Source organism: Poecilia formosa, unplaced genomic scaffold, assembly GCF_000485575.1.
Source record: "Poecilia formosa unplaced genomic scaffold, Poecilia_formosa-5.1.2 Scaffold97, whole genome shotgun sequence".
In the NCBI taxonomy this organism is placed as follows: domain Eukaryota; kingdom Metazoa; phylum Chordata; class Actinopteri; order Cyprinodontiformes; family Poeciliidae; genus Poecilia; species Poecilia formosa.
Window position 1 is genome coordinate 252490 of NW_006800036.1, and position 19009 is coordinate 271498.

The window sequence follows — 19009 nt, forward strand, 5'->3', positions numbered from 1 at the left end:
TCTCAGGGCACCTAAAGATGTTACTACTGTTTTATTCCACTCTTTTTTTTGTTTTGTGTTCCAAACTTTGCTTTCTTCGTCTGTGTAAAGTTAAGAGTTTACAGAAACGAGTCCATGTCTGATTTTCACTATAAAACAAGACAACAGTGGGTCTGTTGGAGAGAGTAACTTGTGCAGGAGGTTTTGACGTCTTCATATCAAAGCCTGTTCGGCCCTGAGAATTCCTGATGTTGACGTATCGTTAAAAAAAAGGCAAACGGTAACTTCTGTCATTACAGCAACTGTAAACACACAGTTAAATATGCTCTAAATAAGAGACTTGAGGTAAAACCTTTTCAGTCAGTTTTGGATTCACATCAGTGACCCGTGATGCTAAAGTCCATCTTGACGTCTCCTAAGCTGGGCTCGAACGTGAAGCTGTACGACACGCCGGTCCTGCCGTCACCTAAACTGTCCCACGCCGACCTGAGGAAGTAAACTCCCTGCTTCCTGTGTCGACTCCACTCGCAGTCTCCCTGCAGGGAAAACAGAGAAACGCCTGCCATCAGATTTCGGACAAATTTTGATGATTTGAAAAAGACTATTTTAAAGAGTGTTTCCTGACATGCTTTCACAGATGACAAAAGAAGAAGATACCTGCTCACTGATTGGTTGAGTCAGACCCCCACTGACTGTGACATCATCAGTCAGGTGACAGTCCATCCACAAGGCAACACCGTGACATCGACCCGTCCTGAAACCGATTTTTAAACCGTTCAACAGAAATACCAAGCGCTAACTTCTGGATAAATTAAGCAACAGTAGAAGAAAATTAAACTAAAACATCAACAAACCCGTTTCAAAAAAACATTTTCTCCCCTAAGCTGAAGGAAGAAGATTCTACCTTATGAAAGGCAGCAAGCCCTGGCTGCTGATTGGCTCTTGAGGGACACACTGTGTGAAGTCAAAGGTCATGACTTCGGTGGGGTGAGTGAGAGCTCGACATGGATATTCCCACAGCGGGTGGGGCTCCGCTTCACGGGACTCACGGAAATCCAGAGAGCGCTGTGGAAACACACAGCCTGAACCCACCTTCTGCAACTTCAGCTCAGATTTATGAACTCTGTTCACTTTTTGTTTCCTCTCATGAGTGATTTAAAGACACAGGCGCACATTTTCAAATACAAAAACACACCTTGACGTGGTACTGTTATTAAATCATCACCCTACTAATAAATAACTTGTTAAATTTTAGTTTGACCTCGATTTTAATGTTTACCTGCACCATCTCGTCCATGGGAGTGACGTCAAAGCCTTCACATATTCCACACGGCGCTCTTATTCTCCACAAATCCTAACAAACAAAAATAACAATAATTTATTTCAAAATCTTAATGGATTCGCTTTCAATTTATTTTAAGTCCTGCCAGTTTTCAGCAAAAACGGAAACACCTGAAGTCTTTCAAAGGAAACAAAGGAACAGCTCTATTAGGAATGAGCTCAAAATTATACAAGTCAGAGATATCATTTAGTACTAGCACGTTAAAATAACTTTAAAGTAATTATATATATTTTTTAGAAGTGACCGAGTCGCACTCTGGCATCTCAGATCATCAAGCTTCTACGACTCAAAACTGAAATGCATAAAAGCTTAATTGTTCTGGTAACAACTTGTGTTGCCTTTTGGATGATATTTGATCAATCGCTCGACTGTCTGACCTGGAACTCCACGGCTACAACATGCAGGGAGGCAGAGCAGGGCAGGATGGTGGCAGTGGGCCGCAGGAGGCCCGCCAGAGCGGTCCTGCAGTACCAGAAGAACAGGGAGTGCCACGGCAGGAGGCTGGTGCTGAAGTACGGCTCCCCCATCAGGACGGAAATCTGCAGGAGGCGTAACCCCAGGTTTAAGATCATCAACTTAAAAACATAACTGGGTCTTGTAGCGTGTTATTGTAAATAAATGAACCGTTAATGAAGTTACTTTCAGATTACTTTGCTTTAAATGGGACAGAAAATAAACAGAAAACAACTCATTAATAGAGCTGTAAATTGTTTTTATTTGAGGTCTGGCTGTCTGATTATTTTAGCCCAAACTTTCTTTTTTTTATTTATTTTTTTATCTGAGGACTAAAACACCAAACGGAGGAAGAAAATGACTGCAGGTTGTTTGATGAAGTCCTGAATCCAAGAGAGATTACAAGATTATCCTTGTTCATCCATCAAAGAAATATATAGCTAGATTTCTACTAAACTCCAAAAGAGTGAAAGACGACGAATATGGCAGATCTGCGTTTTGACCCATTTAACAAATAAAAACTAAAAATGAATTTATCATATGTTTTCCAACTTGGTACTAGCTTGATGTTCAGAGAGGAAGATCAGAGTGAAAGATGCTTTTTCTGATAAAAAATGACTGTTTTCATCCTCTTGCTCTGTTGTTAAATCATCAAATAAATGAAATGTTCTGCTGCACGGCGGGATCGTCATCAAAAGCGGCACCTGCTCTCCTCTGAGGTCCTGACTGGTGAGCTGTTCAGGCCTGATCTCCAGCAGTTCAACCCCGCCTTTCTTAGAGTTGGCTTCCAACACCTGCAGATTAAATTAACAAAATTAATTAAAGTTAACATTTCTCTACACGCATTTGTAAAAAAAAAAAAAATGTTTCGATTATGTAGCATTTATTCAACAGGTCTGACCACAAAGACGTTTTATTGGAGGGTACCGGTAGCTGACCCCTGATTTAGGTTTAGGTAACAAAAAAAAACAAAAAAAAAAGAAAGAAAAGCATCCAGAAAATGAGGGTTAATTATAATGTGTATCAGGAGTTTGCAGCTCCAGTCTTCAAATGCCTCTGGACTCATTCCAGCTCCAACTCGCCTTGAATTAAACTGATTATGGTCATGAATAAAGACCAGGGCTTTCCAAAGCTTGCTGACAAGCCAAAGAGCTAATTAAGATGTCCCTCTACTAATCACCATCACATCATTTGGCACCAAACAAAAGCCTCCAGACAATAACTTTGTAGTTTTACCTCCTCAATAACTTGTTTGGACATTCTGGAGTTTTCCAAACTGAACACCTGAGTCAGGAACAAGAGCACAAAAAAAAAAAAAAAAACATTAATACAAGAATCTGAGCAGCAACATTTGGTTTGCAGGAGCTGCCGTACCTTTTTGGCTCCCAGCATGTGAGCGAACACAGGAAGCAGACTTCCATCGCTGACAGAGAGACACACGCTGTCCTCGCTCAGAACCTGGAGGGACCACCGCTTTAATGAACGCACACAAACGCGATCGTGCACGCTCGGCCATGACGACGGCGTTCGCTTACACTGCGGAGAGCTGCGACGTAGCTCCCCGTACGCCGTCTGTCGTTCAGCTCGCCGAAGCGAGGCCGAGTCCAGACGAGGTGAGCCTGACAGGTGCAACACGGCCGAGGCGGCGGGGTCTCAGCCTGGGCGTCCTGGAGACTGAAACATCGAGACAGAGAGGTTCACTGAACTGAGGTAAACGCTACACGTCGATTAATAGGGGAAGTAATGACAAAGCGAAGCTGTCCAAGCGGACCTGTGAGGCTGCAGGCTGTACCACAGACTGTAGTCGTCATGGCAGACCGTCAGACTGAGCTCCTCTCGCTCAGCCACCTGGCGCTCTGCAGGCAGGAAGTAAACACTCTGCATCCAGTGATCCCGCCACTAAAACACACCAGCAGGACTCGGTTTTACTGGAAAAACTTACAGCTGGTTTTTCCATTTTGGGCCAAATCTACGTCACAGATGTTTTCAAACGGCCAGTTTTGCCAGGATGTGTTGATAAAACTCATCAACAAACAGTTAAAATATGGAGAAAATCTCTGTCTGCATTCAGTGACTTGTATAAACTACGTAATATTGAACATCGTTTCACACTGACCGGTCCGTCCAGGATTTTAAGATTGTTTTTGTGAATTTTTTGTAATCAAAATCACTGATTTTGTAGAGCTACTTTTAAAAATGTTTGTTACTCATCACCACCCTGATCACAAACTACAACTTGACATTACATGAAGCTCAGGGAGCGTTGTGCTAGAAGTAAGGAATGCTGCCACCTGCAGGCGGGAGTTAGCGACCATACATTTTTGACCATTTCTTGTGGGAAATTGCAATAAACTCACAATTATGCACTCACACAAAAAACATGTGTGAATCTGTTGACTCTGCATGAATTTCAACTATCAGAAAACTGTGAAAAACTGGACGGACTGATCTGTAATTTGGCAGTAAACAAATAAAAACTTCTTTGATTTAATTGATATGATGATATTTAAGAACTCTGGAGTTTAGAGGGCCACATAAAAAAAGCTATGGTGGGATGGATTTGGACCCCGGACCTTAAGTTTCACACATTCAGACTCAGATATTTATGTCCCAATGGGAAATTAATTTTATAGAAAGTCACAATAAAAACAACAACACACCAACAATTAATATTTAACTAGAAGGTGTGGCATTTGATTCCACTGCTTCAATTGATGGAGGTTAAAAACACAAGACTTGTCGATAAAAAACATCGAGGAGCTGGTAAGACAAAAAAGGTGAGCAATAAATAAATCAATTCATTGCACTAACAATTTGAAATCCCTCACTTTAAGAAACGGCAACAAATTAAACTCAGTTTGTTAAACTCGTGTGTCTTAAATCTTCTGCACATCTTTTGCCCCCAACAAGCTTTAGAGTCGTCGCTCTGGACAGATCTGCCTCCTGAAGCTCTGACCAGTTACTCACCGGGGCCTTCGCCGGCTGTGGGTACGTCCAGCTGGGAGCCATGCTGCACACAATGGCTCCGCTGGGATCCATGTCCAGGTCCCACCAGGACAGAACGACCTGAGCCCGACCGCCGGCCCGAGCCACGAAGCTGGTGGAGTGGGACTGGAAGGCACTGCTGACCGGCTTGCTGAAGTCCACACTGGGAAGGAACGCAGACGGGCGTGAGCAGCGACTGCGTGCCGGAAACAAGAGAGAAGCAGAAGGTGCTTCTACCTGAACATGGCGCAGAGAGGACTCAGCGGGGTGAAGCTGCTGGGGGAGACCTGGCTCAGCTGGACGTCACAAACCGAGTGAGCGCCAGCGCAGCGGCCGATGGCGGGCGGCGGGACCAGACGGGCCCCCTCCACCTCCGCTGGCTGCAGCTGGGCCCAGCTCCACAGCAGCTCCGACTCCACCAGCTGGGCGTAGACGGTGGCGCGGTGAGGCACCGCCTCGCAGCCCGCCTGCACACAGAGAGAGAAACCACAAAGAGACAAAAAAGGTTTAAATGAAAAGCTGACGGATGAATAAAAAGGTGCAAGCATTTTTCATCTGGACAAAAATGAAGAAAAAAAAAAAGTTTGAGGTCTAAATCTTTAATATACTTTCCAAGCGCCCTCTACAGGAAAAGTGCCATTGACATGAATAAAAAAAAAACAAAAAGAAAGAAATCTCCAATAGCAGGTGGTATAAAAATGGACATACTGCTCTAAAAACTATCTGCACTAATATTTTACTCAACATATCATGTATTTACTAAATGGTGCTGAGGTTCAATTTAAAACAGAAATCCTAAAAATATCTTACATATTCATACAAACAAAAGACGAGGAAAAACTTACTTAATTTCTTCACTCTGAGGCCAAATGAAACAACAAGTCGAAGAGAAATTAGATCACATCTTACTTATTGTTGGCCACAGAGCAACCTTTACTCTGCAACAAGGTGGACAGTCATTGGCCAATTACATAAACACCTGAACCAATGAGAAAACGCTTCCAAAGAGGCACAAAATGCTAATTTAAGGCATCTTCAATAACTATAATTTACTGTATATAAAGTATATCGCTTTTTCTCAAATATTTTAAAAACAGAATAAACAAAAACAACAGATTTTTTTTAAAGATTTCTTTTAAGAAGATTTATTAATTTTATCTCAGCATTCATGTAATTATATAAAGGCTTTATTAAAATTTATTTCACGTTACCTGAATAAAACAATTAGCATTTTCTCTAGAAACTACTGATGGTTTTTAACTCATTTCTAAAACCAATACCATTTCTATTTGTGAGGAAATGTTTGTGTGGGAATAATGAATGTATGAGCGAGAGAAGAATTCAATTGCAGCTTAAATGGCCTCTAATACGTTTCTGCTTTCACAGTTTTTCCCATTAGAGCTCGTCTGTCTGAGCAGCAGCGAAGGAGCGGACTGAGTTTGGAAGGTTTTGGACGAACCGTGACCAGGTTTTGGTGAGCGTGCTCGTAGCTGGGCAGAGCTCCCTCCCCGATGAGCTCGGTGTCAAACAGCTCTGTGATCAGCAGGTTGGCCTTCTCTTGCATGTCGCCGTCTGTTAAAACACAACCAGAATATTTATGAAATGAAGCCACTGAGAAAGAAGAAAAATAACGGCTTTTAGTTTCCCTCATAATAAACAGACGCCCACATCTTTAGAAACAACTTTTGATGAGTTCGCAAAAATGTCTTGAGAGGTTATGGTTAAATAAGTGGATCGGCAGCAAATATTTCCAGAAGGAAATACAGGTTTGAACATTATTAAACCTCTAGAAAGAGTAAATTTAATTACAACAAAAAACATAATAAGCGAGTCATTCCTCAGCTTAGTTCAAAAGTAAATGACAAACTAAATGTAAGTGATTTANATCTGTGTGTTTAGCAGAGAAACCAGCTTTGGATCCCAACACTAAGAAAATGTGGATGCTGTCAGCAAACGACATGAATGACGATGACGTGGTGAGTTCAAAGGCAATTCGATTTTTCAAAAACCACTGCAGGTATGATTTAATTTGTGGTTAACGAGTTGTGTTGGCAAGCCAGGACCTTTGAATGAGCATGCTTTATCCAGCTTGTAGAATGACAGACAAAAATCTCTGAAATATCATCAGAAAATGCTGTATTGGAAATAAGAGCCTGGACTTTATTAATGACATTTTGTTAAAACTGGGTTTAAACAGCTGAAAATCCTAATTGCACAAAAGAAGCACATCATTTTTGGAGTATTTTTAAGTGACTCAGTCATATTATTGGACTGTTGTTCAGTTTCTGACTTGTTTTGCTGTTTGAATAAGAAGCTGAAAATACTGCATGTAAACACAGCAACCTTCCTGAGTTGAGTTTGAAAAATTACGGATAATACAGAACCAAATAGAAGTAAGAGGCTTACTGTATACAGACATAGAGTGACGACATGAAGCTAATTATCCAACAATAATTTTAAGACGAGTTTAGATGTGAAATATAAAGTATGGTAAATATGAGTCATTTTACTGAGGGATGTTTGAAATATAAACTTAGTGTAAAATTGTGCAACATTATAGCAACATACTTATTAGTTTATCAGAGGCTATTTCCACAAACCGAGCGTGAATAAAGTAGCTGCAGCCTCTTGATGCGGTTTGTCTCCACGCTGCTCCATTTGCTGCAGGATCTGTTGGACTCTGACACTCTGCTCGATGAGGACGACCTAAAGAAGCCGGACGCAGCTTCTCTTAAAGCTTCAAGCTGCGGAGAAGGAACTGGCAAGAAGAAAAAAGCCTGCAAGAACTGGTAAGGTCCCGCCTTGCGTTTTAAAACCCTCCTAGGTCATTTTTCACTTCAAGCTCTAAGCTGTCAGGTCAGAGAGGTCAAAGGTTGGGCTGCTCTCAGATGACAAGCTGGTTTGAGTTCCAGGTGTATCTACATCCGATATATTTTCACTACGTCGTTTCAGACCGTTAATATTTCAATATGATTTATTATGTTCTGTCATTGTGCAGCACATGTGGGCTTGCTGAAGAGTTGGAGCAGGAGAGCAAAGAGAGCCAGAAAACTAACCTACCAAAGTCTGCGTGTGGAAGTGTGAGTAGTGTGGGGGAAAAAAAAAAAATCAAAGCGTCGACTCCTGTTTCCAAATTATTAAAATAATATTGATGTATTTTATTTGTGCTAGTGTTACCTTGGTGATGCCTTCCGCTGTGCCAGCTGCCCATACCTGGGAATGCCAGCGTTCAAACCAGGGGAGAAGATCGTCCTGGACAACAACACGCTGACAGACGCCTGAAGCCAAAACGTTCCACTTCTCTGCTGCTCTCACTTCAGGACATTTAACATTCCTCTGTTTTCCATCCACCCAGAACTCGTCGGCTCCTCTGGGGGTTCTCAGTAGACCATAAATATTGACATTGATTCCACTGCAATGTTGTTTACCATGAGGCACCGTAACGCCGCCACGACTGGACAGGAGAGTCATTTGTTTTACAAGCGAGAACCTAAACAACTCGTTCAAAATTTGAAATTTGCGATCAATATATCTATGCGATTTGGTGCCTGAATTGAGAGAATGCCAGATTTTTCATGGGTCAAAAGAAAATGCAAGTGTGAAACCAGCATCTTTTCTGGCAATCTAGTAATGAAACTTTTTACCTCAGTTGTCTTTTTTTTCATTCATTAAAACTAATCAGAATAGAAATGTTTTTGGGGGTTTAAATCATGTTTCGACGTTGTCAAAGCTGGAGCAGTGATCTCCATCAAAACGCAGAAAGTTGCACTGAAATTGTTGAACTGAAGCTTATTTATGTATGAAGCCATCATTTCACTTTCTGTCATTTATTACAAATAAACTTAAGACCAACTCTTTGGATTTAACCCCAAGAATGTGGTGTAGAGATTTGATACTTCAGGTTTTGTCGTCCTTTGCTGTTGCCAGCAGTGTATGCCTGTCGGTAACCGATCTGTCTTTTTAACGATTGTGTGATATAACTTTGTGGAAACATATTGGACTCTCAGGGCACCTAAAGATGTTACTACTGTTTTATTCCACTCTTTTTTTTGTTTTGTGTTCCAAACTTTGCTTTCTTCGTCTGTGTAAAGTTAAGAGTTTACAGAAACGAGTCCATGTCTGATTTTCACTATAAAACAAGACAACAGTGGGTCTGTTGGAGAGAGTAACTTGTGCAGGAGGTTTTGACGTCTTCATATCAAAGCCTGTTCGGCCCTGAGAATTCCTGATGTTGACGTATCGTTAAAAAAAAGGCAAACGGTAACTTCTGTCATTACAGCAACTGTAAACACACAGTTAAATATGCTCTAAATAAGAGACTTGAGGTAAAACCTTTTCAGTCAGTTTTGGATTCACATCAGTGACCCGTGATGCTAAAGTCCATCTTGACGTCTCCTAAGCTGGGCTCGAACGTGAAGCTGTACGACACGCCGGTCCTGCCGTCACCTAAACTGTCCCACGCCGACCTGAGGAAGTAAACTCCCTGCTTCCTGTGTCGACTCCACTCGCAGTCTCCCTGCAGGGAAAACAGAGAAACGCCTGCCATCAGATTTCGGACAAATTTTGATGATTTGAAAAAGACTATTTTAAAGAGTGTTTCCTGACATGCTTTCACAGATGACAAAAGAAGAAGATACCTGCTCACTGATTGGTTGAGTCAGACCCCCACTGACTGTGACATCATCAGTCAGGTGACAGTCCATCCACAAGGCAACACCGTGACATCGACCCGTCCTGAAACCGATTTTTAAACCGTTCAACAGAAATACCAAGCGCTAACTTCTGGATAAATTAAGCAACAGTAGAAGAAAATTAAACTAAAACATCAACAAACCCGTTTCAAAAAAACATTTTCTCCCCTAAGCTGAAGGAAGAAGATTCTACCTTATGAAAGGCAGCAAGCCCTGGCTGCTGATTGGCTCTTGAGGGACACACTGTGTGAAGTCAAAGGTCATGACTTCGGTGGGGTGAGTGAGAGCTCGACATGGATATTCCCACAGCGGGTGGGGCTCCGCTTCACGGGACTCACGGAAATCCAGAGAGCGCTGTGGAAACACACAGCCTGAACCCACCTTCTGCAACTTCAGCTCAGATTTATGAACTCTGTTCACTTTTTGTTTCCTCTCATGAGTGATTTAAAGACACAGGCGCACATTTTCAAATACAAAAACACACCTTGACGTGGTACTGTTATTAAATCATCACCCTACTAATAAATAACTTGTTAAATTTTAGTTTGACCTCGATTTTAATGTTTACCTGCACCATCTCGTCCATGGGAGTGACGTCAAAGCCTTCACATATTCCACACGGCGCTCTTATTCTCCACAAATCCTAACAAACAAAAATAACAATAATTTATTTCAAAATCTTAATGGATTCGCTTTCAATTTATTTTAAGTCCTGCCAGTTTTCAGCAAAAACGGAAACACCTGAAGTCTTTCAAAGGAAACAAAGGAACAGCTCTATTAGGAATGAGCTCAAAATTATACAAGTCAGAGATATCATTTAGTACTAGCACGTTAAAATAACTTTAAAGTAATTATATATATTTTTTAGAAGTGACCGAGTCGCACTCTGGCATCTCAGATCATCAAGCTTCTACGACTCAAAACTGAAATGCATAAAAGCTTAATTGTTCTGGTAACAACTTGTGTTGCCTTTTGGATGATATTTGATCAATCGCTCGACTGTCTGACCTGGAACTCCACGGCTACAACATGCAGGGAGGCAGAGCAGGGCAGGATGGTGGCAGTGGGCCGCAGGAGGCCCGCCAGAGCGGTCCTGCAGTACCAGAAGAACAGGGAGTGCCACGGCAGGAGGCTGGTGCTGAAGTACGGCTCCCCCATCAGGACGGAAATCTGCAGGAGGCGTAACCCCAGGTTTAAGATCATCAACTTAAAAACATAACTGGGTCTTGTAGCGTGTTATTGTAAATAAATGAACCGTTAATGAAGTTACTTTCAGATTACTTTGCTTTAAATGGGACAGAAAATAAACAGAAAACAACTCATTAATAGAGCTGTAAATTGTTTTTATTTGAGGTCTGGCTGTCTGATTATTTTAGCCCAAACTTTCTTTTTTTTATTTATTTTTTTATCTGAGGACTAAAACACCAAACGGAGGAAGAAAATGACTGCAGGTTGTTTGATGAAGTCCTGAATCCAAGAGAGATTACAAGATTATCCTTGTTCATCCATCAAAGAAATATATAGCTAGATTTCTACTAAACTCCAAAAGAGTGAAAGACGACGAATATGGCAGATCTGCGTTTTGACCCATTTAACAAATAAAAACTAAAAATGAATTTATCATATGTTTTCCAACTTGGTACTAGCTTGATGTTCAGAGAGGAAGATCAGAGTGAAAGATGCTTTTTCTGATAAAAAATGACTGTTTTCATCCTCTTGCTCTGTTGTTAAATCATCAAATAAATGAAATGTTCTGCTGCACGGCGGGATCGTCATCAAAAGCGGCACCTGCTCTCCTCTGAGGTCCTGACTGGTGAGCTGTTCAGGCCTGATCTCCAGCAGTTCAACCCCGCCTTTCTTAGAGTTGGCTTCCAACACCTGCAGATTAAATTAACAAAATTAATTAAAGTTAACATTTCTCTACACGCATTTGTAAAAAAAAAAAAAATGTTTCGATTATGTAGCATTTATTCAACAGGTCTGACCACAAAGACGTTTTATTGGAGGGTACCGGTAGCTGACCCCTGATTTAGGTTTAGGTAACAAAAAAAAACAAAAAAAAAAGAAAGAAAAGCATCCAGAAAATGAGGGTTAATTATAATGTGTATCAGGAGTTTGCAGCTCCAGTCTTCAAATGCCTCTGGACTCATTCCAGCTCCAACTCGCCTTGAATTAAACTGATTATGGTCATGAATAAAGACCAGGGCTTTCCAAAGCTTGCTGACAAGCCAAAGAGCTAATTAAGATGTCCCTCTACTAATCACCATCACATCATTTGGCACCAAACAAAAGCCTCCAGACAATAACTTTGTAGTTTTACCTCCTCAATAACTTGTTTGGACATTCTGGAGTTTTCCAAACTGAACACCTGAGTCAGGAACAAGAGCACAAAAAAAAAAAAAAAAACATTAATACAAGAATCTGAGCAGCAACATTTGGTTTGCAGGAGCTGCCGTACCTTTTTGGCTCCCAGCATGTGAGCGAACACAGGAAGCAGACTTCCATCGCTGACAGAGAGACACACGCTGTCCTCGCTCAGAACCTGGAGGGACCACCGCTTTAATGAACGCACACAAACGCGATCGTGCACGCTCGGCCATGACGACGGCGTTCGCTTACACTGCGGAGAGCTGCGACGTAGCTCCCCGTACGCCGTCTGTCGTTCAGCTCGCCGAAGCGAGGCCGAGTCCAGACGAGGTGAGCCTGACAGGTGCAACACGGCCGAGGCGGCGGGGTCTCAGCCTGGGCGTCCTGGAGACTGAAACATCGAGACAGAGAGGTTCACTGAACTGAGGTAAACGCTACACGTCGATTAATAGGGGAAGTAATGACAAAGCGAAGCTGTCCAAGCGGACCTGTGAGGCTGCAGGCTGTACCACAGACTGTAGTCGTCATGGCAGACCGTCAGACTGAGCTCCTCTCGCTCAGCCACCTGGCGCTCTGCAGGCAGGAAGTAAACACTCTGCATCCAGTGATCCCGCCACTAAAACACACCAGCAGGACTCGGTTTTACTGGAAAAACTTACAGCTGGTTTTTCCATTTTGGGCCAAATCTACGTCACAGATGTTTTCAAACGGCCAGTTTTGCCAGGATGTGTTGATAAAACTCATCAACAAACAGTTAAAATATGGAGAAAATCTCTGTCTGCATTCAGTGACTTGTATAAACTACGTAATATTGAACATCGTTTCACACTGACCGGTCCGTCCAGGATTTTAAGATTGTTTTTGTGAATTTTTTGTAATCAAAATCACTGATTTTGTAGAGCTACTTTTAAAAATGTTTGTTACTCATCACCACCCTGATCACAAACTACAACTTGACATTACATGAAGCTCAGGGAGCGTTGTGCTAGAAGTAAGGAATGCTGCCACCTGCAGGCGGGAGTTAGCGACCATACATTTTTGACCATTTCTTGTGGGAAATTGCAATAAACTCACAATTATGCACTCACACAAAAAACATGTGTGAATCTGTTGACTCTGCATGAATTTCAACTATCAGAAAACTGTGAAAAACTGGACGGACTGATCTGTAATTTGGCAGTAAACAAATAAAAACTTCTTTGATTTAATTGATATGATGATATTTAAGAACTCTGGAGTTTAGAGGGCCACATAAAAAAAGCTATGGTGGGATGGATTTGGACCCCGGACCTTAAGTTTCACACATTCAGACTCAGATATTTATGTCCCAATGGGAAATTAATTTTATAGAAAGTCACAATAAAAACAACAACACACCAACAATTAATATTTAACTAGAAGGTGTGGCATTTGATTCCACTGCTTCAATTGATGGAGGTTAAAAACACAAGACTTGTCGATAAAAAACATCGAGGAGCTGGTAAGACAAAAAAGGTGAGCAATAAATAAATCAATTCATTGCACTAACAATTTGAAATCCCTCACTTTAAGAAACGGCAACAAATTAAACTCAGTTTGTTAAACTCGTGTGTCTTAAATCTTCTGCACATCTTTTGCCCCCAACAAGCTTTAGAGTCGTCGCTCTGGACAGATCTGCCTCCTGAAGCTCTGACCAGTTACTCACCGGGGCCTTCGCCGGCTGTGGGTACGTCCAGCTGGGAGCCATGCTGCACACAATGGCTCCGCTGGGATCCATGTCCAGGTCCCACCAGGACAGAACGACCTGAGCCCGACCGCCGGCCCGAGCCACGAAGCTGGTGGAGTGGGACTGGAAGGCACTGCTGACCGGCTTGCTGAAGTCCACACTGGGAAGGAACGCAGACGGGCGTGAGCAGCGACTGCGTGCCGGAAACAAGAGAGAAGCAGAAGGTGCTTCTACCTGAACATGGCGCAGAGAGGACTCAGCGGGGTGAAGCTGCTGGGGGAGACCTGGCTCAGCTGGACGTCACAAACCGAGTGAGCGCCAGCGCAGCGGCCGATGGCGGGCGGCGGGACCAGACGGGCCCCCTCCACCTCCGCTGGCTGCAGCTGGGCCCAGCTCCACAGCAGCTCCGACTCCACCAGCTGGGCGTAGACGGTGGCGCGGTGAGGCACCGCCTCGCAGCCCGCCTGCACACAGAGAGAGAAACCACAAAGAGACAAAAAAGGTTTAAATGAAAAGCTGACGGATGAATAAAAAGGTGCAAGCATTTTTCATCTGGACAAAAATGAAGAAAAAAAAAAGACTGAGGTCTAAATCTTTAATATACTTTCCAAGCGCCCTCTACAGGAAAAGTGCCATTGACATGAATAAAAAAAAAAAAAAAAAAGAAAGAAATCTCCAATAGTAGGAGGTATAAAAATGGACATAATGCTCTAAAAACTATCTGCACTAATATTTTACTCAACATATCATGTATTTACTAAATGGTGCTAAGCTTCAATTTAAAACAGAAATCCTAACAATATCTTACATATTCATACAAACAAAAGACAAGGAAAAACTTACTTAATTTCTTCACTCTGAGGCCAAATGAAACAACAAGTCGAAGAGAAATTAGATCACATCTTACTTATTCTTGGCTACAGAGCAACATTTACTCTGCAACAAGGTGGACAGTCATTGGCCAATTACATAAACACCTGAACCAATGAGAAAACGCTTCCAAAGAGGCACAAAATGCTAATTTAAGGCATCTTCAATAACTATAATTTACTGTATATAAAGTATATCGCTTTTTCTCAAATATTTTAAAAACAGAATAAACAAAAACAACAGATTTTTTTTAAAGATTTCTTTTAAGAAGATTTATTAATTTTATCTCAGCATTCATGTAATTATATAAAGGCTTTATTAAAATTTATTTCACGTTACCTGAATAAAACAATTAGCATTTTATCTAGAAACTACTGATGGTTTTTAACTCATTTCTAAAACCAATACCATTTCTATTTGTGAGGAAATGTTTGTGTGGGAATAATGAATGTATGAGCGAGAGAAGAATTCAATTGCAGCTTAAATGGCCTCTAATACGTTTCTGCTTTCACAGTTTTTCCCATTAGAGCTCGTCTGTCTGAGCAGCAGCGAAGGAGCGGACTGAGTTTGGAAGGTTTTGGACGAACCGTGACCAGGTTTTGGTGAGCGTGCTCGTAGCTGGGCAGAGCTCCCTCCCCGATGAGCTCGGTGTCAAACAGCTCTGTGATCAGCAGGTTGGCCTTCTCTTGCATGTCGCCGTCTGTTAAAACACAACCAGAATATTTATGAAATGAAGCCACTGAGAAAGAAGAAAAATAACGGCTTTTAGTTTCCCTAATAATAAACAGACGCCCACATTTTTAGAAACAACTTTTGATGAATTCGCAAAAATGTCTTGAGAGGTTATGGTTAAATAAGTGGATCGGCAGCGAATATTTCCAGAAGAAAATACAGGTTTGAACATTATTAAACCTCTAAAAAGAGTAAATTTAATTACAACACAAAACATAATAAGCGAGTCATTCCTCAGCTTAGTTCAAAAGTAAATGACAAACTAAATGTAAGTGATTTAGGTAAGTTTATATTGAACACTAAGGTTGGGCGATGCAGCAGATTCAGTAAAGGCAAGTTTAGGACATTTACTGTACATAAAAGTTGTTATAATCCATTATTGAGTTCAATTAAATTTACAAATCCTATGGCAGCCATCCTTACTATATTTAACAACTTAATTTTTTTTTTGGGTATAAAAGCATTTCTCACATAGACATCAGTAATCGGTAAAGCAGATGTGGCAGAGTTGTGTATTTCTTCTTCTCTCTCACCTGGTCCCACAGTCACATCTGACGAGTGTTTGTTGATAATCTTGATCTTGTCAGAGAAGTTGTTCTTCTTCACAATGCACTGAGCTGCTTCTGCCATGGGCTTAAAGACCTGCAGAAAATCCACACGTTTTATTGCAATTATTTAGGAAGAGCAAAGCTTCGCGCAGCACTCGGCTCGTCATAAAGTGTTGGTGACGTGATCTTGGTCAGTGGTTCTCAGGAAATCTTTAAAAGGTTTTCTTTCAACTTGGACTTGACTGCTTTTTCAGTCATTTTCAGATAAGTACTTTACGTTTAAGGAACCAGAAATTTTTTTGGCCCTTTTCAGGTCAATATTTTGTTCACTTCACAAACTTTTCCTCTGCCGAAGATTTTTTTATTTTTTTTTTCAGCCCTGAAACTACATTTTATTGCCCAAATGTCTACTAAAAAGATGCAAACTTTGACATGGAATCCCTGAAACAAAAAAAAGGACATTCATGCTGCACATTATGTGTTCTTGCAGTAATGATTTCTTTTTTCTTTCTTCTTGTTCTTTCAAACACCGAAGTGAAGCCAGTGTTGTTTAAATTTCTCATTTCTAAATTAAGAATTAAAAAAAAAACTATTGCGAAAAATTAAGTAAAAAGATTAACTACAAGTCTGGAATACTCTTCAAAACAATTATGCATTATGCAATATTAAAAAAAACACCTCAGTTTCAGTGAAAAACCACTTGGTTGGAAATCTGCTTGATCCACTAGAAGTTCATGTGTTGGTTTTTTTTTAAGTGCATCAAGTCAACAGTATTTATAAAGGCAATTTTTAAACAAGAATGTAACCCAAAGCACAAAATGCAATGAAGCACAAAGAACAGACAAAACTTTAAAGGTAAAATGACATCAGAGGTCAAATGATGAAGAAATTGTTTTTGTAGGCTTTGATTTTCAGTGAACTTCTGCTGCAATTGCTGACATTTTACGGGACAAACAGAGAATATTCCTGTACCTCCACGGCGTAACAGAAGTCGGCTCCAGCAGTGGCGGCCATCATGGACAGGAGGCCGGTTCCAGTCCCGATGTCCAGGACGACGACTCGCTCGCCCCGAGCCTTTATTCTGGACACAGCAGCCCGGATGCCCTGGTAGTACTTCTCGTTCTGAAAGGGAGTGAAATTACGCAAGCAAAAAACATTTACACAACCAAACACTTTCTTTTAACATACTTTTAATAAGAAAATATTTGTTGTAAATCGTGGCGATTTGAACTTCCTTGCCGAATAATGCAGTTCAGGTGGATAAAATAGGTTTTTAGATGATTAAAAAGGCTCTAAAGACAAAACGATGAGGTAATTCATACACCACACGGAGACCATCTATGCCGTCATTAATCAACTATTAGTCGCTGCATGGATGGTTAAACGCAGTCAGAGAGCAGCGATGTGTGTGGAGTTCTCACCCTGTCGTGGTCATGCAGCATGTCGGCATAACAGGACCTGAAACAGAAACATAAACACCATCAGATTAATGCGGAGGATTATTTAGTGTCTTAATCTCACAACACTTCGATCATGACATTTTAAGAACTGTTGCAAAATCATTTCTCTTTCAGACATCAACCCTGTAGATTTGGATTGTTTTGGGTCTATTTTTTTTGTTTTGTTTTGTTTTATCTGGAACAAAAAAAAAAAAATACAGGATATTGTTTAAATCAATGCGTAGATCTGGTAAGCCTCCAACTAAGAATGAAAAATTAGAAATCGGAATTATATTTCCTTCTCAACATTACCTGACGTCATAAATAATCTGCTGCATCTCCACTATATTATTCACCTGATACTTAACATCTAGAAATAATAAGGAAAATACATTTAAAAATAATGATCTAATTCAGTGGCCACAGATAATTTGGATTTTATTTGCATTCTAAACCTATACAGATCTGGAGAAAATGAAGAGCCCACTGCACTGAACCCCATTAAAAACCTCATGGTTATTCCACTAAATATTGATTTCTGAACTCTTCCTGAGTTAAAACATCAGAATTGTTGTGTCTAAATGAATATTAACTCATTTCGTTTGCATTATTTGAGGTCTGAAAGCTCCGCATCGTTTTGTAATTTTGACCATTTCTCATTTTGTGCAAACTAACTTTTTGCTTGGAATTTCAGAGACATGTTGTCAGTAGTTCGTAGAATAAAAGAGCAATGTTCATTTTACTCAAACACAGAGCTATAAAGAGTAAAATCAGAGAAACTGGTCTTTTAATTTTGTTTCCAGAGCTGTGTAGTTATCAGCTACAATCTCGGTTTTGACCTGAATGATACCTGAACCAGAACCTCTTTTTGTACGAGACCACCGGAGATATCAACTATCTGTTTAATGGTTTTACTTCTATTTTTTTTTACAACTAATAAAAACTGTAACTGGTAACGTAACATTTTTTTCAGACACCATATTGGAATGACTTAAAATCCTAAGTGTTTATTTTTTACTTAATCTAGAGTGTTTTCGTGCTATTTTTAAAGTTAATTAATTCGTCTTTTATCAAGGTTTGACTATTTATCGACTATAAATGTTCTGGTTATCTCATTACAAAGCAAAACGAGTCAGAGCTTGGTATTGCTGGGTCGAATTCAAACTTAATATTTTATTAAATAATGCTTACTGATTTTTTTTAACAGATATAACCGACAATGTCCTCTCTAATGTGAATTTTAATGTTCATATATGATTGTTTTTAAGCCTCTGTATTATCAGAGCAGCAGCACATCGGCCCCTCGCCATAGTTTCCGTCCCGTCAGCCTCGCTCCTGGACCCACCTGGCTATCTCCTGGTGGTAGTCGTACTCCTCGCTCTCCTCCACCCAGTCCAAAGCTCCGGTGGTCGGGTTCGCTCTGCCACAGAAGGTCTTCATCTCCGCCAGGACGTCCGAGGAGTGGAAAAAAGCTGATTTGAGTCGAATTATTCACTACAAATCAAAATGTTAGCAGGATTATTAACACAGCATTGCATCCATGCAGGCCACCATATTGGAACGAAACGTCACTTGCTGTTATGGTCACGTGACCAAAGTTTGTCACGTGTCAAAGAGCGTCGTATATTTTCTCATCGCTAGATGTCAGCATAGAGCTTCAGTTTATTACAGATGGACACTAATAATCTGCCCAAAATATTTGGGTGTAGTGAACCAGGGAACTCCAACCAGATTTATGCAATTTATCCGTTTTACGAAAGTCTACTTCGAAATTTGTTTTATTTAAGCTTCAATGTAACCAATTTTACAGTGCATACAACAAAAGAAAAAAAAACACATAAATACAATAAATATGGAACAACAAAAAGTATCTGGTATAAACAACAAAGGAGGAGACG

General features: G+C 40.8%; 3 protein-coding genes across 4 annotated transcripts; 1 reads left to right on the forward strand and 2 right to left on the reverse strand.

Annotated features, from left to right (window-relative positions):
* Nucleotides 1–18: 18 nt before the first annotated feature.
* On the reverse strand, nt 19–6425 carry LOC103142516 (protein arginine N-methyltransferase 7-like). Its single transcript, XM_007558611.2, has 13 exons — nt 6219–6425; nt 4997–5226; nt 4742–4922; nt 3546–3673; nt 3310–3448; nt 3149–3232; nt 3011–3058; nt 2479–2568; nt 1699–1860; nt 1259–1333; nt 884–1044; nt 637–733; nt 19–515 (listed from the first exon to the last, which is right to left on the reverse strand). The coding sequence occupies exons 1-13, from the start codon at nt 6408–6410 to the stop codon at nt 357–359; spliced, it is 1746 nt and encodes a 581-aa protein (XP_007558673.1). The 5' UTR covers nt 6411–6425; the 3' UTR covers nt 19–356.
* A 227-nt stretch (nt 6426–6652) lies between these two features.
* LOC103142441 (anamorsin) lies at nt 6653–8615 on the forward strand. Its single transcript, XM_007558499.2, has 4 exons — nt 6653–6735; nt 7427–7548; nt 7758–7839; nt 7931–8615. Exons 1-4 carry the CDS (start codon nt 6694–6696, stop codon nt 8039–8041), a joined length of 357 nt encoding a protein of 118 aa, XP_007558561.1. The 5' UTR covers nt 6653–6693; the 3' UTR covers nt 8042–8615.
* Nucleotides 8616–8775: 160 nt separating this feature from the next.
* On the reverse strand, nt 8776–18691 carry LOC103142440 (protein arginine N-methyltransferase 7). Of its 2 annotated transcripts, none has more exons than XM_007558498.2 (17): nt 18457–18691; nt 17094–17130; nt 16645–16794; nt 15658–15766; nt 14980–15092; nt 13757–13986; nt 13502–13682; nt 12306–12433; nt 12070–12208; nt 11909–11992; nt 11771–11818; nt 11239–11328; nt 10459–10620; nt 10019–10093; nt 9644–9804; nt 9397–9493; nt 8776–9275 (listed from the first exon to the last, which is right to left on the reverse strand). In XM_007558498.2, the coding sequence occupies exons 1-17, from the start codon at nt 18549–18551 to the stop codon at nt 9117–9119; spliced, it is 2058 nt and encodes a 685-aa protein (XP_007558560.1). In that variant the 5' UTR covers nt 18552–18691; the 3' UTR covers nt 8776–9116. The 2 variants fall into 2 exon arrangements, with proteins under 2 accessions (XP_007558560.1, XP_016530062.1); XM_016674576.1 differs by having other exon boundaries at nt 8776–9278.
* Between the last annotated feature and the right edge of the window lie 318 nt (nt 18692–19009).